Source organism: Pelodiscus sinensis, chromosome 8, assembly GCF_049634645.1.
Source record: "Pelodiscus sinensis isolate JC-2024 chromosome 8, ASM4963464v1, whole genome shotgun sequence".
Taxonomy (NCBI): Eukaryota; Metazoa; Chordata; order Testudines; family Trionychidae; genus Pelodiscus; species Pelodiscus sinensis.
In genome coordinates, this window is record NC_134718.1 from 51,727,919 (window position 1) to 51,750,975 (window position 23,057).

The 23,057-nt window shown below is 44.2% G+C and overlaps 1 protein-coding gene and 1 long non-coding RNA gene across 2 annotated transcripts in view; one reads left to right on the plus strand and one right to left on the minus strand.

Moving 5' to 3' along the window:
- Positions 1-15,786, plus strand: part of LOC142830509 (uncharacterized) — a 35,173-nt gene extending 19,387 nt beyond the window's left edge. Inside the window, exon 3 of the long non-coding RNA XR_012905806.1 lies at positions 15,566-15,786. This is a non-coding gene — a long non-coding RNA (uncharacterized LOC142830509). The remainder of the gene's footprint in view (positions 1-15,565) is intronic.
- A 2,362-nt stretch (positions 15,787-18,148) lies between these two features.
- Positions 18,149-21,267, minus strand: NPS (neuropeptide S). Its single transcript, XM_075935633.1, has 3 exons — positions 21,260-21,267; positions 21,085-21,166; positions 18,149-18,680 (listed from the first exon to the last, which is right to left on the minus strand). The coding sequence occupies exons 1-3, from the start codon at positions 21,265-21,267 to the stop codon at positions 18,501-18,503; spliced, it is 270 nt and encodes an 89-aa protein (XP_075791748.1). The 3' UTR covers positions 18,149-18,500.
- Between the last annotated feature and the right edge of the window lie 1,790 nt (positions 21,268-23,057).

The following is a 23,057-nucleotide window of genomic DNA, read 5'->3' on the forward strand; positions in this document are numbered from 1 at the left end:
GCACCAAGCTTGAAGGGACAAAATCAGAAAGGCTAAGACAGAAAATCAGTTACATGATACCAAAGTACATGAAAGGTAATAAAAAGATGTTCTTTAAATACAGTAGGAAGTCAGCAACAAACAAAAAATGAAAGAAAGTGAAGGTCCTTTGTTTAGTCGGGAAGGAGCGCTAATAACGGGTGCTATTAAGACAGCTCAAATGTTTAATGCCTATTTTGCTTCAGTCTCCACTAAAAAGGTTAATGACGAGGAAATACTCTGTTATACTTAAACGAAGCACATGAGATCTTTTATAGGGGAAAAGGCAGTATGCTGCATTTATTGAGAATACAACAGTTGCATATGCTTTTCAATCGTTCACACACCAACACCATACATACACACAGTCCCGCCAGACGATGTTATAGTTACCAGTCCAGAGTCTGTATCAATCGAGTGGCCAGTTAGATTGATCACAGAGGGAGAGCAGGGCCTTTGTCAGTCATGTGATCCAATGCTCCTCTGGAGTTGGTGGCAAGATGAACCCAAAGTTCCATAGCAAAGCATCCTGCTTTTATAATCCTTTTCTCTGTTGAAGTCTATGGATTCTGCTGTGTCAGTCTGTGACCAGTGTGTTATCTTGTTGATGTCAATCATTCCCAAAATATTTCCAAAGCTCATCCTGTAATCAATCATCTTTTAGGGGTGCTTGCTTCACTTTAAAGCCGTCAATCTGCCAACCCAATCACTCTTTGGCCAGGGGTACGCACTGGTGGTAACTGATGGTTCTTCTGGTCCCAATCAGTCTGTTTTCACCCATGCTCACCCCTCCTTCTTTGGCCAACTGGTTCTGAGCAAGAACCTTTGCACCTTTATCTAGACACATACATACCACTTCCACACATAAACAATCTTTACAAGACCTTTTGAAGAAAAGCATAACATTAGTATCTCATACTGGGCAAAGCAAGAGGCATTGTAAATCAAACAATTAAAACATCAGCCTTCAACATCTCTCTAGTCTCATTAACAGAGACCCAGTACCGAAACTCTATTTCCTTTGGGTATGTCTACACTACCACCCTAGTTAGAACTAGGGTGGTTAATATAGGCAACCGAAGTTGCAAATGAAGCCCAGGATTTAAATATACCAGGCTTCATTTGCATCTTACCGGGCGCCGCCATTTTTAAAGCCCCGGTAGTTTGGACTCCGTGCCCACGGCTACACGCGGCACGGAGTAGGTAGTTCGAATTAGGCTTTCCCCTGATAAGAATTCAAAATGACTTTGATAGATAGTCTGAAATCAACAAGATGAAATTTAATTAAAGACAAGTGCAAAGTATTTCACTTAGGAAGGAAAAATCAATAGCACAAAATGGAGAATAACTAGCTAAGTGATAGTACTGCTAAAAAGGTTCTGGTTGTTATAGTTGATCATTACTGAATGAGAGTCAACAATATCACATGGTTGCAAAAAAGGCAAATATCTTTCGTGAGTTTATTAACAGGAATGTCATATATAAGATACCGCAAGTAAATGTCCCACTCTTCAAACCTGATGAAGCCTCAGATGGAGTACATTATCCAATTCTGGGTGTCACACTTTAGGAAAGATGCAGGTAAATTAGAGATAGTCTAGAGGAGAGCAACAAATATGATGACCTGACCTAGGAGAAAAGCTTTATAAAACTGACATATTTAGTTTTGAAAAACAAAAAACCTCAGGGGGACCTGGTAGTCCTCAAAAACGTTAAGGCCTTTTGTACAGAGGATAGTGATCCATTGTTCTTGTCCACTGGAAGAAGGACAAGAAGCAATGGGTGCAATCTGAAGTAAGGGGACTTAGATTAGCTATTTGGAAAACACTTTAAAACTATAAAGGTAGTTAAACTCCTGAACAAACATCCAAGGGAGGCTGTGGAATCTCCACCACTGAAAATTTTGAAGCACTTGCGAGCCAAATATCTGTGAGGGATGGTCTAGATTCACTTGGTTCTGCCTCAGTGCAAGGGGATGGAGTAGATAATTTCTTGAAATCACTTTGAACCTTACATGTCTGTGATTCTGTGATAACTATAGCATCTGTAATTCTGCTGTACATCTTAAGGGTGGCAGTCACAATCCAGTATTGTTCTGCAGACATTGGCCATAACATATTGTGATAGCTCACAGCTGGCGCATCTTTTGATGCCAAGAGATGAAATCCAGTCAATAATAAGCCATTGGATAGCTTGTCTCTTTGATTGACACATTGGTTCTCTGTGTTGTAGTGAATTCTAGCCAGTTCCAATTGCTGTCTAATTGTGTGAATGACTTAACACCCTAACTGACATGCTATGGTTCTAGCACAACAATAAATTTACCACATTTTGAATGTGAAAATGAATTTAAAACTGTGAAACATGAAATGGAAGTGGCATTTCACAGGGTACACTTTGCTAGGCATCGCTGAGCAGAAGAAAAGACGCTTGTGACTGTGCTGCTCCTATCATCCAGGAAGTTAACAAGCTTCACATTGCCAACAGAAAGGAATAATTTGCAGACCTGGCTAAAACTAAAAAGCAAAAAAGCAGCATAATGAAACACATCACTTGTCATGACACTGGGGAGCTGGAAGGAAGGCTGAATCTGAGGGACCCTTATAGGGAAGCTAGCTCTAGTAGGGCGACTATTTCAGCCTTGCCTCTAGCCTACAGAAAAATTATTTCAGGCAAAGGACAATTATTCATGTTCAGACATGCAGGGAGCATCCCTGCAAAGCTTCACACACCTTCAAACTGGGAATACTTGACAATCTGGGATTGGACCCAATTACACTGATGATGTGCCTATACATCTACCCACACTTGACAAAGGTGCCATAACTTTCACCATTTCCCGCATATGTTATTTATACATTAACACATTTAAGAATTTCATAATCTGAAAGAGGAGTGTACATTATTGGCTCATGTAGGTACCACAAATAAAGCATCTCCAGGATTTACATTCTAAGCTATTGGCACATGACTCAGGTACATTGCAAGTGAACCTTCAAGCAATCAAGTGCATTGTTGGAGTATGAAAACCCTGATTCAGAAAAGCATTTCTATTCAGGATTGCACTGACACGCATGCTATGGGGCTACTTAAGTCAATCAGAGTTAAACATTCATGTAAGGAGATCCCTTTAACCTTGTATAGACAGTATGCCCTCTCCAGCTGTGCCAGCTGGCACATGGGGGTCCCTGGTTCAAGGGCACTGCAGCATCCTAAGAAAACAAATACTAGTGAGATAGCAGAATTTTTATGTGTTTGGTATATTATATTGTCTCTGTCAGCAAAATATAGTTTATTCATCCTCACTTAAACCCACCATCTTATACTAAGACAAAAATATGCAATGCCTAAGAGTAATACATTAGACATCAACTCTAAATACAGTGAAGTATTTTGTCAGACCAATAAAAAGTGTACCTTTGAAACTTTTTTTCTTTCTCAACACTATTTAAATGTGTAATTATACAACTCATCAATGATGCATCATATAAACACTTCACTATTAGAAATATTTTTCACAGTGAATCATGTAAGTGCTAGAGCCCACAGAAAGTTACATTTTGATTTACTTGATAATTCAGACTCTTAAAGAGTTGCATTGGCTTCTTTCTGCACTATGATTTTTATCGGTAGTTTATTATGCTAATGACAGCAGCTAATACACTCTCTCACATCTGTCTTGTTCTTTCCTGAGGTCAAAATGATATTTAGAGCTAAATGTGGCAAGAGACTTTTCCTTATTATGCTTACAGTATTTTACTATACTAAATTAACCATCTATATGCATGTCACAGGGTAGCTGGCCCGTTAAATGCAACCGGGCTCAGTTCCTAGTTCTATTCTAGGTGCACCTAGTAGGGCAAATAAAGTGGGTGGGCAGCAGTAGGGGTATAAGAGGCTTACTGCCTGGGAAAGTCAGAGCAGAATGAGTTGCTCAGGAGAAGGACAGGAAATGAGAGCTGCTGGATGCAGAAAGTGGATCCTTGAGAGGGAGAAGGTTGAAGGGAGGAGAGCAGAAGGAAGCATTTGCTGGCTGACACCCCCAAGCCAGAGAAACAGGATCTTAGCAGGGCTGAAGGCAGGAAGTGCCACCATGGCTGCTAGCTGTAGGTCAGAGCACCAGTGATAAGGGCCAGAGATGACTGAAGGGAGGGGAAAAGAGCAGAGGAGCTTATTTGCTGATGTACCCTGGATAGAGAATTGGACCCTGACTGAGGAACAGCCATGGGGATGAGGAGATGCTGTCACAGAAAGCATGTTCCCAGAAGAGAAGCTATAAGACCTGAAAGAGTAGAGTTACACGTCAGTTGGAGGGGCTGCTGTCCTGGCAGTGGGCCAGAGGTGTGGCAGAAGACTCCAGGATATGTGAGAATGAAGCTGGGTTTTAAAGATGATCTGCATGGAGGGGGGAGTGATTTGGATTTTTATTATCGACTGTCTGCACTATTTTTTGTTAATAAACTATGTCACTAGATTAAAGGATGAGATGGCATGGAGTTAGTGGGGACCCAAGAGGGAAACAGGCTGATTGTAGGGCTGTCCTGAGGCCTTCATGGAGCACCTGCAAATGGTAGCAAATTAGGAAGTCTAAGCAGAAAAAAAAGCTTGTTTATTTAATACAGGCATGGTAATAACAAAACTCTGTATCAACATGTCATTACAATATCAAATTTTCAATCTTTCAGGTAAATAATGTGCCACTACATTAGGTAATCAAATTGCCTTTATGCCAATAACATCTGAAGAAAAAATTAATTTCACTAACTGTCATCTGACAGAATTCACTTGCTCACTTTTTATTGAATTAATTCTTTTCATTTAAACATAGTACTGAAAATCAGCCTCCTTGTGCCACAGCAGTGCTCAGCATAAAGATCTTTATTAGGGGACTGTATAGCACAAGGGCGGGGAACCTCTAGTCTGTGGCTGGATGTGGTTTGCCGGGGTGCCAGATGCTTTGTTTACCTGAGAGGGATGGCCACTCACAACTCTTGCTGGCCATGGTTCATCGTTCCTGGCCAATGGGAGCTGTATAAAATGGTGGCCTGGTCCACACCTTGCTCCTTGACCACACCATCCAAACTGGGCAAACTGTGGCTCTGAGGGCGGGGGAGCAGAAAGGGAGGGCCAGATTATTGGCCGTCTCTGCTCACTGCACGTTCCTAGGAATAATTCCTCCCCTGCTCTGACCCAGCCAATGGGAGCTGCGCCTACTGTTGAGGGATTGGACAGACTCCTCTTAGCAACCCCTAAGGCTAGGAGCTTGCCATGTTGGCTTGGCTGCTTCCCCACAGGCTGCACAGCAGCTAGCAGGGAGCCTGCCAGCCCTACTGCTGCACTGTAAACCTGACATTCAACAGCTCACTCAGCAGTGCTGACTTGAGCCTCCAGGGTTCCTTTTGACCATATGTTCCAGTCCAAAACCAGAGACCTGGCTATCCTAATCCCTCCTTGTCTCACCCCCAGCTCCCTACTTCTTACTGCATCCCTCTCTTATCCCATCCTGTCCCCCATACATATCCGTCTGAACCAAGTACCCCTTTTAGCTCTCTCCCATCTATTCCCTCCATTTCCCAGAGCCACCATCCCCATGTGCGTCACCCCCACAGCCCTTGCACCCCATTCTCCTCCATACTGTACTCCCATTATGTCTCTATACACCCTTGTGCCCTTCACATCCGTGTGCACCTGTAACCTCTAATTTCCCCTGCCCTGCATCCGCATCCACTCCACATATTCCCTCATACTACCTCCTCTCTCCTTCCCTGCCCCTGCTGGTGCACATTCTGCTTACGTCCTTAGCCTCTTTCATTCTTCATCTTTTCACCCCTTCCCCTATCTTTTCCCCTACAGCCCACCCTCCTCTCAGCTGGGTGATTTAGGCAGCCCCTGGACAACTGTATGAAAGAGTGTCTCTGTGTGGGCAAGTGTGCATGCCTGCACTGTATGTGTGTAAGAGACTGTGTGCCTTAGAGTATGGAGGTCAGTGTATTGCTGCTTGTGTAAATATCTGTGTGAATAAAATTTGAAGCCTAATGCTTTGACTTTTATTCCTTTTGCTGGCTTGTGCACAAAAAATGGATCACATAAAATATGTGTGTATTCCTCTCATACCATGAGGAGTAACGGTAGTTCGGAATAGGAAGCCTAGTCTGACCTACCTAGTCCGTGCCGCGTGTAGCCGCGGGGCACAGAGTCTGCACTAGCGGACATTTAAAAATGGCGGCGCCCGGCAACATGCAAATGAAGCCCGGGAAATTCAAATCCCGGGCTTCATTTGCAACTCTGGTTGCCTACATTACCACCCTAGTTTGAACTAGGTAGTGTAGACATACCCTGAGTTCCAAATGTTCACCTCATGCCTCTGATAAAAACCATAAATCTCAGATTCTTGTAGCCTGCCCATACAAAATTAAAAAAAAAACCCACAACAACCCATCAATCCTAGACTCTTCCAGGTCACTTGTCAGAAAAATTAATCCGTTCTAGCATCTTCCCTCCTCCTTCCATAAACCCATCAATTCAATCTATTTATTCCCCCTCAGAATTTCTTACGCTTCTCCTGACTATTTCATTAATCCTTCTACCTCCAATCCAGATTCCACCAAGCTTTCCCCACCCTGCAGGTTTTCTAGTTATCTAACTTATCTGGCAGCTGTTCCTCACAAGAGAAATTATGGCAGAACGGGGGGCAATCGTTAGCCTCTACTGGCAGTGATGGTGGAAGCAGAATTGTCTTGTGGCTCCTAGCTGTGTAATTGCTAATCACATGAACCTCTACCATAAGCAGGTTGGGAAATGTGTCCTTTGGTTCTTGATGTGGCTAGATCTTGTCCAATAGTCTTTTATAGTTAGTGAAGAAGGGGAAAGGCCATACCTGGGTGTAGTAGATGGAGGGTACAAGGTGATCATAAACACTCAACTGGAGCTCAGCATGTAGACCTCAGCTATGGTAGTTTGCAGTATATTAGCCTTATCTCCTTTGTAAAGCCTTCTCATATGCTGCTTGAGCAACCAGAGGGTAGAATTCATGGACTACATTATATATTTCCTTCAGTCCTTCCTACATTCCTATATGTGTCCAGTTCTGGGCACCACATTTTAAGGAAGATATGGAGAAATTAGAGAAGCTCCAGAGAAGAGAAACAAAAATGATTAAAGGTCTAGAAAACATGAACTATGAGGGAAGACTGAAAGAATTGGGCTTGTTTAGTTTAGAAAAGAGGAGACTGAGAGGGGACATGATAGTTTTCAAGTATCTAAAAGGGTGTTACAAGGAGGAGGGAGAAAAATGGTTCTCATTGGCCTCTGGGGATAGGACAAGAAGCAATGGGCTTAAAGTGAAGCAAGGGAGGTTAAGGTTCAACATTAGGAAAACTTCCTAACTATCAGGGTGGTTAAACGCTGGAATAAATTGTCTACACTGGCCACGAGTATTTGCACAAGAACACTGACATTGTAATGTACAAAATCAGTGCTTCTAGTGCAAATACTCTGACGTTCCCGCTCAAGGATAAGTCCTTTTGTGCAAATGTTCTTGCGCAAGAGGCCACTGTAGACAGGTAACATCAATTTCTTGCGCAAGAAAGCCCGATGGCTAAAACGGCCATCAGAACTTTCTTGCGCAAGAGAGCGTCTACACTGGCATGGATGCTTTTGCACAAAAGCAAATCTTTTGCGCAAAGGCACGTGCCAGTATAGACGCTCTCTTGCGCAAATACTTTTAACGGAAAAACTCTTCCATTAAAAGTATTTGTGCAAAATCATGCCAGTGTAGATGCAGCCCTAGAGTCCCCCATCCCTCAACTACCCCCCAGCATCAGCCACTGACCCCAGAGTCCCCTGCACCCAATCACCTCTAGTGCCAGTCTTTCACCTTCAGAGCCCCCCAGTGCCAGGCTCCCATTTTAAATGCCTCAATGCCAGCTCTCCACCCCTTATAGCACCCCACCACCAGACATCCCTTGTGCCAGCCTCCTGTTTCCAGAATCCCACTCAACCCCCCAGAGTCTCCCCTAGTGCCAGCTCTCCACCCTGGATGCCCCAGTGCCCCTTCCCAGTGTCATCCCCCTGCCTCTTATAGACCTCACTCCCAGAGCCCTCCAGCAATAGCCCTGCTCCTGGAGCCCCTGTGTCTGCTCCATCTCCCTCACCTAGCCCTGCACTGCCTCTCAGCCACCAGCTCAGTGCTGCTGCCTGAGTCACAGCTGCTCTAAGGCTGCCATGCCGGACTCGGCACGGCCTTCCTGCTGCACAGCAAAGCGCTCTTCCGCATCCAGAAAGAGATTCCCGACCCCCCCCATCCAGCACTGGTTGGCTGAGAAGTGGGGCAGGTTGTGCCTATCCCAACAACCGTGGCGGGAGGGAAGATGCTAGGTTGTGTATCCCAGCCTCAGCTTCCAGAGTTGCCATAGCCCAACTCAGCCAGAGGTCTGTGGCCTGGCAGTGGGCCACAGAATGGTGATTGGGAGCCACTGATCTAGACTGTGCTTGGTCCTGTCATGAGGCTAGGGGGCTGGACTTGATGATCTCTTGAGGTCCCTTCCAGTTCTAGTGTTCTATGATTCATACACCTCTGGCAGGACTGGTGACAATGCAGTAAACTTTGGTCTTGGTTTTGGTCTTTGTGGCTGAAGCAGTATCAGATGCTTCCTACAGTTTTAACAAATTCCTGAGTGAGCAGCAGCCATCTTAGTTCCATCCTCAAAGGGGACTGAAAACAGTATCAAACAGTAATATTTTTCTATGGGCCTTTGAAACACTTCTCCTCACAAACATAATTTTGCTCTGTCCACATGACCACATGATTGTGCACAAGGCCAGCTTAGACATTCTGGAGACATTTAGTGAGAAGCGTTTTGGGGATACACTGCAAATCTAACTGACTCCTTCTGCATTCAAAGAGGCTGTGTCTAGACTGGCCAGTTTTTCCAGAAAATCAGCCGCTTTTCCGGAAAAGCTTGCCAGCTGTCTACACTGGCCGCTTGATTTTCCACAAAAGCACTGACGATCTACTGTGCGAAATCAGCCACTTTTCCGGAAAAGCTTTGCCGCTCCCGTTCGGGCAAAAGTCCTTTTTGCGAAAAACTGTTGCGCAAAAAGGCCAGTGTAGACAGCTAGCTAATGCTTTTGCGCAAAAGCAGGCTAAATGGAAAAAAAACGGTTTGGACGCCGGGAGACCCCTTAGGTGCCCCGGACTTCCTGGTAACCCGAGCTCTTAAAGCAGTCACAGGGCTGCTGAGTGCACGTGGCAGGAGCGTGCCTCAGACCTCCTGCCACGGCGCCCCTGCCCTGCCCAGCAGCCATCTGAGCCAGCCATGGCAGCTCCGGGTGCTGAGCCACCTGCACCCCCAGCGCAGGAGGCCCCCAGAGGCTGGAAACGATGGGCCCCCTCGTGGTCCCCCAGGGAGCTGGAGACCCTCCTGGACCTCTGGCAAGAGGAGGAGGGCCTCCATGACACTAGGTTCCGGCGCCGCAATGCCGACATCTACGGCCGCATGGCCCAGGCACTAGCCCAGCACGGACATCCAGCCCGGAACCTCGAACAGGTCCGGGCTAAGGTCAAGGAGCTGCGCCTGGGTTACGTGCGGGTCAGCGAGGGCAGGGGGGCAGGACCAGACACCTACTCCCACTACGACCGGCTGCATGCCATCCTTGGCCAGCCAGCCTGGCAAGCCCCAGACGTGCCCGTAGACACCTGCGTGCGCCCCCCCGTCACCTGGACCACCGAGGCGGGGGAAGGAGACAGCAGTGCGTCGGAGGAGGAGGCCAGCATCACCACCCAGCAGGCCCCCTCCAGCAGACTCTCCGAGGCCGGGGAAGGATTCACCGGTGAGTCTTGCACTTTGCACTCACAAGGGTGGGGGGGGGGAGGGGAGCCAGGTGCCCGGAGGGGGAGGGGGAGAGCATGTCACTCAGGCCACGTGAGCTGCACACTGTGTAGCATTAGGCAGCAAGCAGCACGTGCAACCACGTGCAGCCTTGTGACCGAGTGGCACGTGGCCGCGGCAGGCAGCTGCAGGGCACGCCTGGGACCATTCTGCTCACACATATTTCGGCGGGACAAGGGGGAAGGGTGGATGCTGGCTGGAACCGGCCAGGGCCCCAGGGACTCAGCCCAGAGCCCGCACCTCTGCCAAGGGTGCAGCACAGGGAACGGCACACTGTCCCATGCCTGGCTGTGAGGCACAGCCAGCTGCTCTTGGGTAAACCGCAGTGTCACAGTCCTGTGACCGTGGCCCCCACCGAGCCCATCGCCTGCTCCCGGTGCCTTGGCTGGCTCCCCGAGGGAAGTCCCCACTGCGGCCACACATGTCCCTGGGCTACATGTGTGAGGGATAGCGGGAGCGAGAAGGGGGGGAAGCGCTCGGGCCGCCCTTAGGGCCACCTGAGTTTTGCTGCAACGATGGGACACCCCCCCCCCCCCCCAGTCACTCTTCTGGTTCCGTCCAAGAGATATCCCATGCAATGGGGATCTGAGAGCCCAGACCACCTCCCCCAGATGTGCTCCCAGGAACTGTGTGGGGATTCATCTCGCTCCCTGTCAAACACCAGTGATTAGCCCAAAGCCTCACAGTCTCTACCGTCAGGGAGTTCCACAGGTTAACGCAACACAAGAGCCCTTCCGCCCTCCACGGGGCCAGGACACAGACCGGTAGTTACAATACACGGAGGAGGATCCTACTCCAGGGGTGGTCCTCCTTGCAAACATACAACACGGGGAGTCAGGGGGGGAACCGAGTGGGCCCAAGCCACACTACTGTGGGGTCACCTGGGCTCAGGGGTGGAGGGCATGAGGTGTGGGGACAGTGGCCGGCCTGCCTCACTGACCTATCCTTTCTTCTCTTCCCTGCAGCGGGACCAAGCACAAGCCGGGGACCCTCTAGTCCGGCAGCAGCGGCACCCACAGCTGCCCAACCACGCAGGCACAGGCTCCGCCACTGGGACCAGCTCCTTCACCGGCATGTGCAGGTGGTCGAGAGAATCGAGGCCTCGATTTGCGAGCGCGTCCAGGGAGACATGTAGTGGTGCCAGGAGGCCTGGGCCACCTTCCAGGCCCAGTGCATGCGCATGGCTGACTCCATCGCCACCCTCACTGAGCACATAGCGCATGCCATACATTATGGCATGGCCTTACCCCATGCCCCCGCCATCCCGCCCCTAGCACTGCCCATGCCCTCTCCTGCCCCTGCAATGCCCCCTCCTGCCCCTGCAATGCCCCCTCCTTCAATGCCCCTGAAATGCTCCCTCCTGCAATGCCCCCTCCTGCCCCTGAAATGCCCCCTCCTCCTGCCCACCTCCCCGTGCAGCCTGCCCCGATGCGGCCTGCCCCGCATGTGCAGGTCCGCCCTCATAGGAGCACTCACAGGGGCCACCCCTCCCAGGAGTAGCTCCTCCCCCTCCCCGTCCCAGTTGAAGGTCTCCTACTCCTCCCCGTCCCAGTTGAAGGTCTCCTCCTCCTCCCCATCCCAGTTGAAGGTCTCCTCCTCCTCCTCCTCCCCCTCCCCCTTGTAAATAAAAATAGACAATTTTTCAGTTGAAAACAAAACTGTGTTGGTTATTGTGTTACTCGAGGTAACTGTAATAAATGATTTGAGATGCCAATTAGCCAACTAAATTTAAGAGGATTACAAAATGCGGACACCAAATTCTGTATCTATCACCGATTGTCCCTTTAAGTGGTCATTGGTTTGTGGTGCATAAATAAATACTGACACTTTTAAGTAAAATTTAAACCACAACTATATTAATATAGATAACAAACAAGCAAGAAAGGTTAAAAGACGCACACAAAAGAATATGTAACATAGTCTAGACGCAGGGGACGATTGTAGTGTTGCTGGCAACCTCAATCCTTTGGTCCTTTCGGGCCTCGGGAGAGGAACAGCCAGGAGATCCCTCGATGGAAGACGACGGCGAAGCTGGCAACCTCAATCCTTTGGTCCTTCTGGGCCTCGGGAAAGGAACAGCCAGGAGATCCCTCGAAGATGACTGGAATCGGGTACACTGACTCGAGCCTTCCGCACGAACCACGAATCCTCTTCCTGTTCTTCGGGACAGCTCAGACAGGTGATGGTGGCCTAAACCCTAGCCTAAACTAAAACGAAAAACCCTAACTACGTCCGACATTCATGATGATGGCCGATGTGCTTGTAACCGACACTTTACAACTGAGGGGAGGTAAGGGGAGGCGGGGGGGAGGGGAAGGGGATGGGAGGGAGTCATATGGGGAGACCCAGGCGACCCTACTATGGGGCTTCTGCGAACAAGTCTGTCAGGGCCTCTCTGATGCACACCCCATCCTGGTGTGCCTGGCGGATGGCAGCTGTGTGGGGCTGTTCAAACGTCTGTGCTTTGGCTGCCATCCATGCAGAGAGGAAGGCCTCCCCACTCCACTCCACAATGTTGTGGAGCATGCAGCATGCGGCCAGTACCTCCATTGCATTCTGCTCACCCATCTCGAGACGGGTGAGCAAACAACGGAAGCGGGCTTTTAAGTGGCCGAAGGCGAGCTCCACCTGATTTCGGGCCCAGTTGAGGTGGTCATTGAACCGGGCCCGCTTCTGGTCCGGCTTCCCCGTGTAGGGCCTCATTAGCCAGGGCAGCAGGGAGTAGGCCGCATCCCTGATGACGCAGATGGGCATAGGCACATCCCCGACAGTCAACTCCTGCCGGGTGAAGTAGGTGCCCGCCTCCAGCCTGCGAAAGAGTCTGGAGTTGCGGAGGATGTGGGCCTTATGTGCCCTGCCAGACCAGCCCACATAGATGTCCAGGAAGTGGCCCCAGTGGTCCACAAGAGCCTGGAGAACAATCGAGCAGTACCCCTTCCTGTTCGTGAAATGGGCTACTCGATGCTCCGGGGCCCAGACTGGGATGTGGGTTACGTCCAGGGCTCCCCCACAGTTGGGGAACCCGAGGGCAGCAAAGCCAGCCAGCGTAGCATCCACGTCGCGCAGGCGGATGACTCTCAGTAGCAGGACATCATTGATGGCGTGGGCGACCTGCAGAAGGGTGCAGAGAAACACAAGGGAACACATCACATAAGGCAGGGGTGAGTGTGCGCTCCCTTGAGCCCCCCCCCGTGATTCCCTCTGTCCTCATGCACGCGCACACACACACACACACACACACACACACACACACACACACCCCAGGACCCCCTCGCCCCACGGCCCCTCCCCCACCAGCAGGCCTGTGCAAGAGAGGGACGGCCCAAACCCCTGGGTGACCCAGCTTGGAGTCTTGGCTTCCCCGGTCATGGAGTGCAGCACCCTCCCCGCACCCCACTCTCCCTGGGACTTACCTCCATCATGATGACACCGACAGTGGGTCTTCCCACCCCGAATTGCTGTGCCACCGAGTGGTAGCTGTCCAGGGTGGCCAGCTTCCATAGCGCGATGGCGACCCTCTTGTCGACGGGGATGGGTGCCCGCAGCTGGGTGGGGGGGTCTCTGTAGCGTGGGGGTGAGCCAGGTGAACAGCTCCAGGAACGTCCGCTTTCGCATGCGGAAATTCCGGAGCCATTGCTGGTCGTCCCATTGCCCAAGGACCAGCCGGTCCCACCAGTCCGTGCTGGTGTCCAATCTCCAGAGTGGCCTCTCCACCCTGGGGTGCTGATGCCACAGGGATGCCATGGCCTCCCTGGTGAGGGAGTCGAAGGCGATCTCTACCTCCTGGTCCTGAAAGACAAGGGCACCGGCCTGGAGCACCAGCCGCAGGCACTTGAAAATGGCCGACAGGGGCCAAAGCAGGCACATGGCCACCCACAGCTCCATGGCAGACAAAGCAGGGCACAAGAAAGCAAAATCAGGAAAAAGCAGTAGGGGGCAAAAGAGTGGTGTCCCCAAAAGTCAGAGGGCAACCACCAAACCTGCTATGGCTGTCAGTCCCTGCCAGAGGTCCTAACGCATGGAGCAGGAGACAAACGGCTGTCCGGCGAGACCCCTTTAAGCACGTGTCTGAACAGAGCTCCAGCCCCACCCCTGGAAAGGTCTGGTGGCCTTTTGCCCTCTTCAAAATGGTTCCGGGCTTCTGCTTTTGCGCAAAAGCGCACCGCCAATCTAGATGCACTTTTCCACAAAAGCGCATCGTTATAACGATAACTCCCGGACCAATCTAGACGCTCTTTTCCAGAAATACTTTTAACAGAAAACCTTTTCCGTTAAAAGTATTTCCAGAAAATCATGCCAGTCTAGATGTAGCCAGACTGTGTCTGCAGGCAAGGGAAAGTGAGGAATAAGGACTTTGTGCTCCTCTCACCTGCAAAACTCCTGCTATAGAAATGGTAGCCAGCTGCTTGTTCCTTTCATATGTAGTGATCTATTATAGCAGCTTACATCAATATGTTTTCTGCTCTAACTTCTCAAAGAAAAAGATTAGAAAGGCTAGGAAAGAGGTCCCAGGCACACACAAGTGGTAGGGCTTAAAAAGTAGTCTTCCCTTTATGGCACACGTCAGAATGGCTCTTCATGTCCTCCTGGGGAAAACTTATATGTGGCAGCAGAACAGGCCTGCCGTTGTTAGGGAAGCCATAATGAAATGTTTGGTATATGACAACAGTGATACAGTGTCTGCACAATGTCCCTCTGTGAATGCACAGACTGACTTCCATGGACCAGAGGAGCCTGAGAAACCAGATATTTGTCCACCATTCTTGAGATACTTTGACAAGGTGGGTACGGTAATATCCCTTACTGGACCAAATTTGTATATTCTTCTTCTGTGCTATGGTTCATAGACACTTACATATGATGTGCGATAACTATCTGATATGGATTTTTGTTTGAAAATCAAATCTATGAAATTGACTAGCTCTTTGAGGCAAACAACCATTTCCTAGCTGTGTATGTAGTACAAGTATAGTTGTGGTCTTAAAGTACTACTATAATATACATGTTGAGCAGTGCCAATAATTACACATGTAGGTGAGGAGTACTTCCACAGGCCATATTCCATGAGCATATTTGCAGATTGAGATTTACAAGAATTTAAAAACACTGCAGTATTTTAAAATTTTTGTAAATCTTAATCTGCAAATATCATTGCCATCATTATAAAAATCATTTTGAAGCCAAGAAAATTAAATAGGACAGGGATTCTGGATACACTAGTTAAAGAGGGTAAATTTGAATTGGTACTGAGTTTTTAAAAGAGTGGATTATATCACCCAGCAAAGAAAAAAGAACAATAATATTTATTTAAAAGCTTCATCATCATAGAATCTGAATGTTTTAGTAATGTATCATCCCCACACCCTAATTTAGGATTTAAATCTATGTTACTGTCCCCCTTTTAGAGGTGTGTAAACAGGCACACAAAGAAATTTAGTGATACTGCATGTCCAAAGCAAGATTAGAAGTCTGTGGCAGAGCTGAGAATAGAACTCACATCCACTGAATCCCAGTCCAGTGCTTTAACTTGGAAGATGACCCCTTCTTTTGCTTAGCACTTATGTATCACTTTTTGTCTTCAGAGTTCTGTAAAAATCAATTAATCCTGACACTGCAGTTTTGAGATAGCTGGATAAATTTAATTACTTATTTTACAGATGGAAAAACTGAGCAGAAGTGAAGGGACTTATCTGAGGCTACAGAAAGAGGCTGAAAGAGGATTGATCTCAGGTTTTCCTGACCCCCTCACCCATTGTACTCCAATCCCTAGATCACACCTCTCTTTCTCTGTCTCTCTCCAAATCTGGCTGTCCTCTCTCTCTCTCTCTCTCCCTCTCTCTCTCTCTCATTTTCTCATTTTTGCAACAATAACTAATAAACAAGCGCATTAAATGTTTTGTCACGGAGTAATGAAAAAATATTGATGTCAGTGTACTTTGTTGTTATAATTTAATAATGCTGCAGGCCAAAATTCCTGCATCCTTCATTACGGGTATTTGTGCATTGACAACATAGCCCTCTATATCACATTTTCAAGATAAGAAATCTCTTTATCAATTGGACTGTGACTGCATAGGCAAATGGAGAAAATATTAACATGCTTAGCAATATCACCACTACAGTCTTATTTTCTGAAAGAGGTCACTATGGTTACTCTCTCTTCCTTCAAAAACAAAAATCCTACCTTTAAAGCATTGGAAGGATTTTAGCATTCATATAAAAGACAGCATCAGCAATGAGAGTTCTAGTGTGCACTGAATGCAAGATCAGACAACAGATGGCAGAGCCGCTTGTGTAATTCAGTTGGATACCCTGCATTTTTCATGCTTTATATGGCTCAGGCTTTGTATTGTCATGTAGGTGAATACTGGACAGGATGCACTTAAAAGTGATTTAGGCACTTTAGAGCCTAAATTCCATTGACTTTCAATGAGACATAAGTGCATAAGTGCTTAAGAGACTTTTGAAAGTGGAACTTAACCATCGAAGGCACTTAAACTAGATTTTTGTGATAAAGTTGCAAATGTCAATTTCACTGTACACACACACACACACACACAAACCAATGGAATAATATTTCTAATAGATCAGAATTTAAATTTAAAAGTAGGCAAAGTAAGAAAAATGCTGCATGAGAACTTTTTATGGTTTAAAGATACTTGCTTTGTATATTTTGATGTGATGTTGATAATTCGTGTTTTATTGGTTGTAAAGCTTTAACTTTTAGAATCTCGATGCTTCATGACATTAAATAATTATTGTTTAACCAACCTGCATAATTTCCCACAACCGTGAACATTTAAAGCAATAAAAATTGAAAAAATGATTAAACCCATAATTCTGCTCACAGTTGAACATTTAAACGTGAAAAAAAATTATTGGAAATAAACAGCAATATTAGCCATTAAAATTATATTAAAAAATCAAATTCTGACAACTCAGTTGCTAATACTGAGTAGGGAAACACCATTTAAAAATTGTGCATGTCTGGGAGTGTTTCTACACAACAAAGAAAAGTCTGCAGCTGGCCCATGCTAATCGACAGGGGCTGTTTCGTTGTGTAGACTTCTGGCTCAAGTTGGAGCCCAAGTTCTGGGACCCTCTCACTTCAAAAGATTCTACCCCGAGCCTAGAAATTTGCACAGCAATGAGACAACTCATTAGCCTGAACCCAAGTCAGCTGGTATGGGCCAGCTGCAGATTTTTATTGTTGTGTAGACATACCCTTCATGGCCTCTGGTGATACCTCATGCTTTAGAGATGCCCCAAAGCTGCTCTAAAGTACACGAGGTTCAATATAGCACTGTCCCTGGAATCAGGGAGCAGCAACCCATTATTTTGAACTCCCCCCATCCTCTGCCAACTGTACCCAGTAGGCAATGAGCACAGCTCAGCCGAGCATCTATGCTAAATATTTTCTTAACACAAAAACAATGATTAATGACAATGTTCCTTTTGTGACACGTCAGACAAATAAATACTGTTCCTAGTCTAATAACACCATTTCATTCTTCATAATGTTGGAAATGAGATTTGTGAAATGATCCATACATTGATTTATTAATAGATTTTTTTTGGAATTCAAAATACATCAGAACAAATATATTTTGCTACATTTTTATGCCAACATTCAGAGTTTGTTACATCACTTTTCAGAGGAAATGGCCACGAGGTAAAATTCACACAAATAATGTAACTCAACAGATGACCTTTCCAGCAGACAAAATCTACAATAGTCTGAGATCAAACATCTAACCAGTTACTTTACAGCAAAGAAAAAACAAAAATTAGACCATTGTTTATTACAGCACAAAAATAATAGCAGAAGCTAGATAAGCCTATTTGGAAGATATCATCAGATGTTTGTTGCCTACGTTAATTGATTAATTGAAGCAAAGGGAAGTGCACTGCTACAGTGACTTGAATGATTTCCCAGGACACTCCTCAAAATGAAATGACATCTCAAGAGATTACTTCCTGCTGAAGTCATTTTACATAACTATATCAAAAATAAATTAGAGATGAAACATTGGGCCTGATTCTTTTTTTCACTAATGGCCCTTTACACCTCTAGAGCAGTATAAAGATCCCTTAAATCACATTTTAAGAATCTCTTCATATTACCATAGTGGTGTAAAGTGGTCTTCATGTAAATGAGCAACAGGCCAATTAATGCTTTGCATTAATTATGAGGGTATCTTTTAGACCAAAGAACAGCATATAGGACATAATGCTGCCCTCCTAAAGATTAGTTGCATGTGTGCATTCAAAGCACAGTACTGTACTATTTTTGTGTTAATCAAGAGCAATCTGATTAAATCTGTAGTTTTATAACCCGGGAGAATTAACCAGCTGAAAACACATTTATTTCAATACAAAACTTTATGATATTGTAACTTTGAAAACAATGCCTTCACTGAACAATTTAATCTGCTTCACTTGGCTAGCGCTATTTGAAATAAACATCTGTTTACGTTATGAACATGCTGATACATTTGTCTGTTTTGGTTTTATCACAGCAATGCACTGCAAATTATTTTAAACAGTTAAATGTTAGATGCTAAAGTTGAGGATACTTTCTTGAGCAGTTATTTATGACTTTGCTCTTTGAAAGGAAGTTTTTTTAATTCCTGACCCAACTCCATTGCGAAAGGACCTTTTAATGAAAGACTTCTCCAGGAAAGGCTTTAGAAAAGTCAATTCTTCACTCCTGTCCAGCTTGGCTAAGCAGCTATTCAGCAGGATGAGACAGTAATCAGATTTCCTGGACAGCTGGCAATTCAAATAAAAAGGATTATTGCTCAGAAGATTAAAATAATATATATCACAGATCAGCAAAGCCAAAATTATGGATTTGCATATTTGCTGGGACTTTCCCACTGAGAAAAGCAAAGTTGAAAGATAAAAAAGTCATTTATGCTTAAAATGACAAGGATAACCATTATTTGCTTTGGATTAAAAGTATCCAAATCCAATGTATTTATCATCTTGTTGAAAATGCAAGTGGTGTTTTACCTGTATAAAAAAATCTGATATTTTTACAGTTATATTTATGATCTTGAAATGTGTTATTTTCAATGTGGATCTAATGATGTTGTCTGTTGTGGCAGGTGACAGTCACTTTCCTCTACAGCTCTGTACCCACTTATTATAAAATACAATTTTTATATTAATAATGTAACAGCAATTTCTCTATCATTGATGTGAAATTTCTTTACTTTAAAAGAATAATAGCACCAGAAATGGAAGATCTGTGATATACAGCAGCTTTTTGGGTTTCTTTTTCTCTATTACAGTTACAGTCATGGCTGTTTCTTCATACTGAAAAAATATTTTTGATTATTTGTGAGGTAGGGAGGAATTTAAGTAGATAAGTAGGTTTTTTTTCTCTCATACATACACACAGAGCTTTTACTATATCTTACATTATAACACTTTAAATGTATAATATACACACTAAAGGAGTCAAAATTAATCATAATTAGATATATTTTCTATCCTGTCATATAGTAATTATGTAAACCCTTTCATCCTACTACACTAGCAGTCAATTGGGGGTATATATTGTGCAATATGTATACCACATATGTCTATGTTTAAATATCTTCAAATGTTTCATTGAGAAGTCACTAAATATAAAGCAATAAGTTGCAAATCTAGCCCCACTAAAGTCAATAGCAAAACTTCTATGGAGTATTATTATCAATCTGATACTAAAATACTTATAATACCATCTACTACTTAATAACTGCTCATTAACAGATCTCTTAATACCTTACCAAATGTTTGTATTATTATTATGATGCGCCTAAGGTCACCCAGCGAATCTGAGGCAAATTCCCAGTAACACATCCCATCTACTGCATCATATGATATCTCTGTTTATGGCTTTTTTACCAATGGAAATTCTCCATTATTATTTTAAAAATATTTAAGAGGTATAAAGCAAGCACACTTCACCTTGAGATTCTAGAGAGATAATTGCAACCGATACAAGGATTCGTGCTAATAGACAACATCATCATTCTGTTAATCTTATTGGAAAGTGAAAGGCATTAGGCCTATATTAAACAATAAAAAAGCATTTGCCATATTATACCATTGCCAATAATGAGAGCTGAAATGAAATATGGTTAGTCTGAAATAGAACTAATCTATATATTATCAAAGATGAAACATTATTAAACAGTTACATACATAAAACATACATATATATTAAATCAGAAGATTGGTTAATGAAGATTAATAGTAACTTCACATCAATATAAAAAGTATCAGCCACACCAGTAGATACTGTGTATGGTAGAAAGATTTCATTAATGAATAGCTGGTGATATAAAATACAAGCCTGAAAGGAAATGAAAAAGGAATTCCAATCAAGACTCCAAGAAATAATTTTCCTATTACAAAGAAATACAGCAAAGGACTCTAAATAAAACTACTTCCTTACATAGAAATTGAACGTTGTACTACTTAATTATCTTCCAAGCAAGATATAAACTTCAGAATATGTTTGCATAATCTTTCTACGTTACTTCATATAAAGTCTAATATTCTACTATGGTAATTTTCCCCATCCCAAACATCAGCTAGTGGTATACACTACTTTAAAATATCCTGTTTACTTCTACTATAAAGAGCTTAATTAAAATAAATAGATACTTAATATAGAAAAAATACTGTTCATTCTATAGCCTGATGATTTTTTCCCCATAGGTTGCTTTTTAGTAGTTATCCTTCTGTATACAAGTCTATTAAGAATGCCTAAAACAGAAGTTTACAAATAACAACTAACAACAACAGTGTGAAGTAAATAAGTCTTGTTATTTCTGTTGCACATATGGGAAGTTAATATAGGAAGATGAAATAGAGAAGAGGTCAGTGTCAGAGCTCAGTGCTTCCTATTCTTAGTCCCATGGCTGAACCACTGCATAAACTTCATCCCATGTTCAAAAACATAAACGCTTCAACCCTAATATTCTTTTAGTAAGACTCCTGTCTACTTTGCTAGCAACTAAAATAAACATTCTTCATAACCAAAAACATTTGATAGTCATATTTAGTTGACACCTTTAATATAAAAACAAGTTTGATCAGATTAGTTTAAAAATAATCCAACTACATTGAACTAAAATATCTATTTAAAGTAGATGAATGTTCAAGGATTATAGCTTACCGTAGAAGGGACAGTAGGGTAACACCTCCACATGTGCATTGTTGAGATCCAAATAATTAAAATGAAGTTTAACCTGAACAGACTACAAGGAAAACTCAAATTAGTTTAATTTTAAGGTAAGCTTAATATACATTCATATACGCCAATACAAACTTTCCAAGTGCAATATCTTTACCTGATCATTTTTTTCTGTCAGCACTTATGTGCAATTATGCAGTTTTATTGCCAAATTTCTCACATTTCCTATCAGTTCTTCCTTAGATGACCATTTTATACCAAGAGTTCAGGAGTGGAAATGTCATTAAATTCTATTTCAACGTGAGTGACTGTTCCTTGGTTGGCCTTTTATTCTTTTTAAAGGAGAAAATGGCAAGAACACATACTCAGCTGCCATTATAAAACTACCAATTGACTTCATTAAAAGTGCTGGCATTAAAATGTCCTTCAAGTGAGTTTACATCCAGCCACTATTATAATGGCACAAATGGTAAAAGGTCTCAAGAGTCCACAAGCATTTATTTGAACAAGAGCTTCATCAATTACTATGGCAGTCTTCTGCATGTGTATGCACACCTAGTAGCATGCAAAAAGTAGTCAAAATGTATTTTCAGCTCCCAGTACCCCAAATCAGATTATAATTCACGGGATCAGGAACAATAAATATTTCCAAGGACTTTTCTTATCTAGGCAAAAATCTATTTAATGTCTGTCATTAACTTTATTTTTGTTGTATTTGGTACATCAAGCTGCCTTATTCAGCACTTATTACCAAACTAAGGGGATAGATAATATTGATAACACTGTTGAAATTAACTGACTTTCTTACAGCTACAAAAAGCTGCTGGGGGCCAATCTCTTTCTCAGGGTATGTCTACACTACAGAGTTTTGTTGGAAAAACAACAAAAGACTTCACTGGATCTATTGGGTCTCTAGTTTGGCCGTGTCCAGACTCAGGGGTTTTTTCGGGAAAAGTAGCCTTTTCCCGAAAAAACTTCCCCTGCGTCCAGACTCAAGCCGCGTTCTTTCGAAATTATTTCGAAAGAACGCGGCTTTTCTTTCGATGGCGGTAAGCCTCGTTTCACGAGGAAGAACGCCTTCCTTCGAAAGTTCCTCTTTCGAAGGAAGGCGTTCTTCAATGTAAAGAGGCCGTCTTCGAAAGAGAGCATCCAGACTCGCTGGGTGCTCTCTTTCGAAAAAGCGGATTTCTCTTTCGAAAGATCCGCCTGCAGTCTAGACGCGATCTTTCGAAAGAGGCTCTTTCGAAAGATGCTTTCGAAAGAGGCTCTTTCGAAAGAAGCCTGCAGTCTAGACATAGCCTTTGAGACCTTTTGCTTTCTGTAATTGAAATCTGTATTTTTTCCTTGGATCATTCATTATAAACATTATATATAGGGGAAAGAAAGGCTTATGTGTGTAAAAAACAACCTCTCCCTCAAAACCTATGCTGGCACAATGAGTATATATACTAGATTCGCATAGAAAAAAATTAGGCCAGATTCTCTGAGTCATACAAAGGGAACAGAGGAAAAATCCTGGAAAACTGTGAACAGATGTCACCTGAAATAAAAGTTCTCGGCCTTACAGTGAGTCATAGATGTGACAAAGGCTTCTTGGCCATCATTACTACATGGGAATCCAGGAGCAGACAAGAATCCATAATTTGCAAACACACTTGAAAGCTGAGCACAGCCTTTCAAATGAAGCAGCAGATAGAAACCTGTGGTGTAGCACAGGTTTCTCTCTACTTGCCAGTTATTCCTCTATTTTGTCCAAATTAAATTTCATTGAAATTGCCTTTGTCTGGGCACGTAGAAGTGTCGAGGAGAGTGAATAATTCAGTTGATAACTGTAATAATAGCTCTCAAAGAAATTTACAAAGCAGATGTGTCATTATTCCCATTTTACAGTTTGCGAAACAGAGGCATAAAGAAATAAAGGCACTTACCTAGTGTCCCTGGCTAGCCAGGGGAGT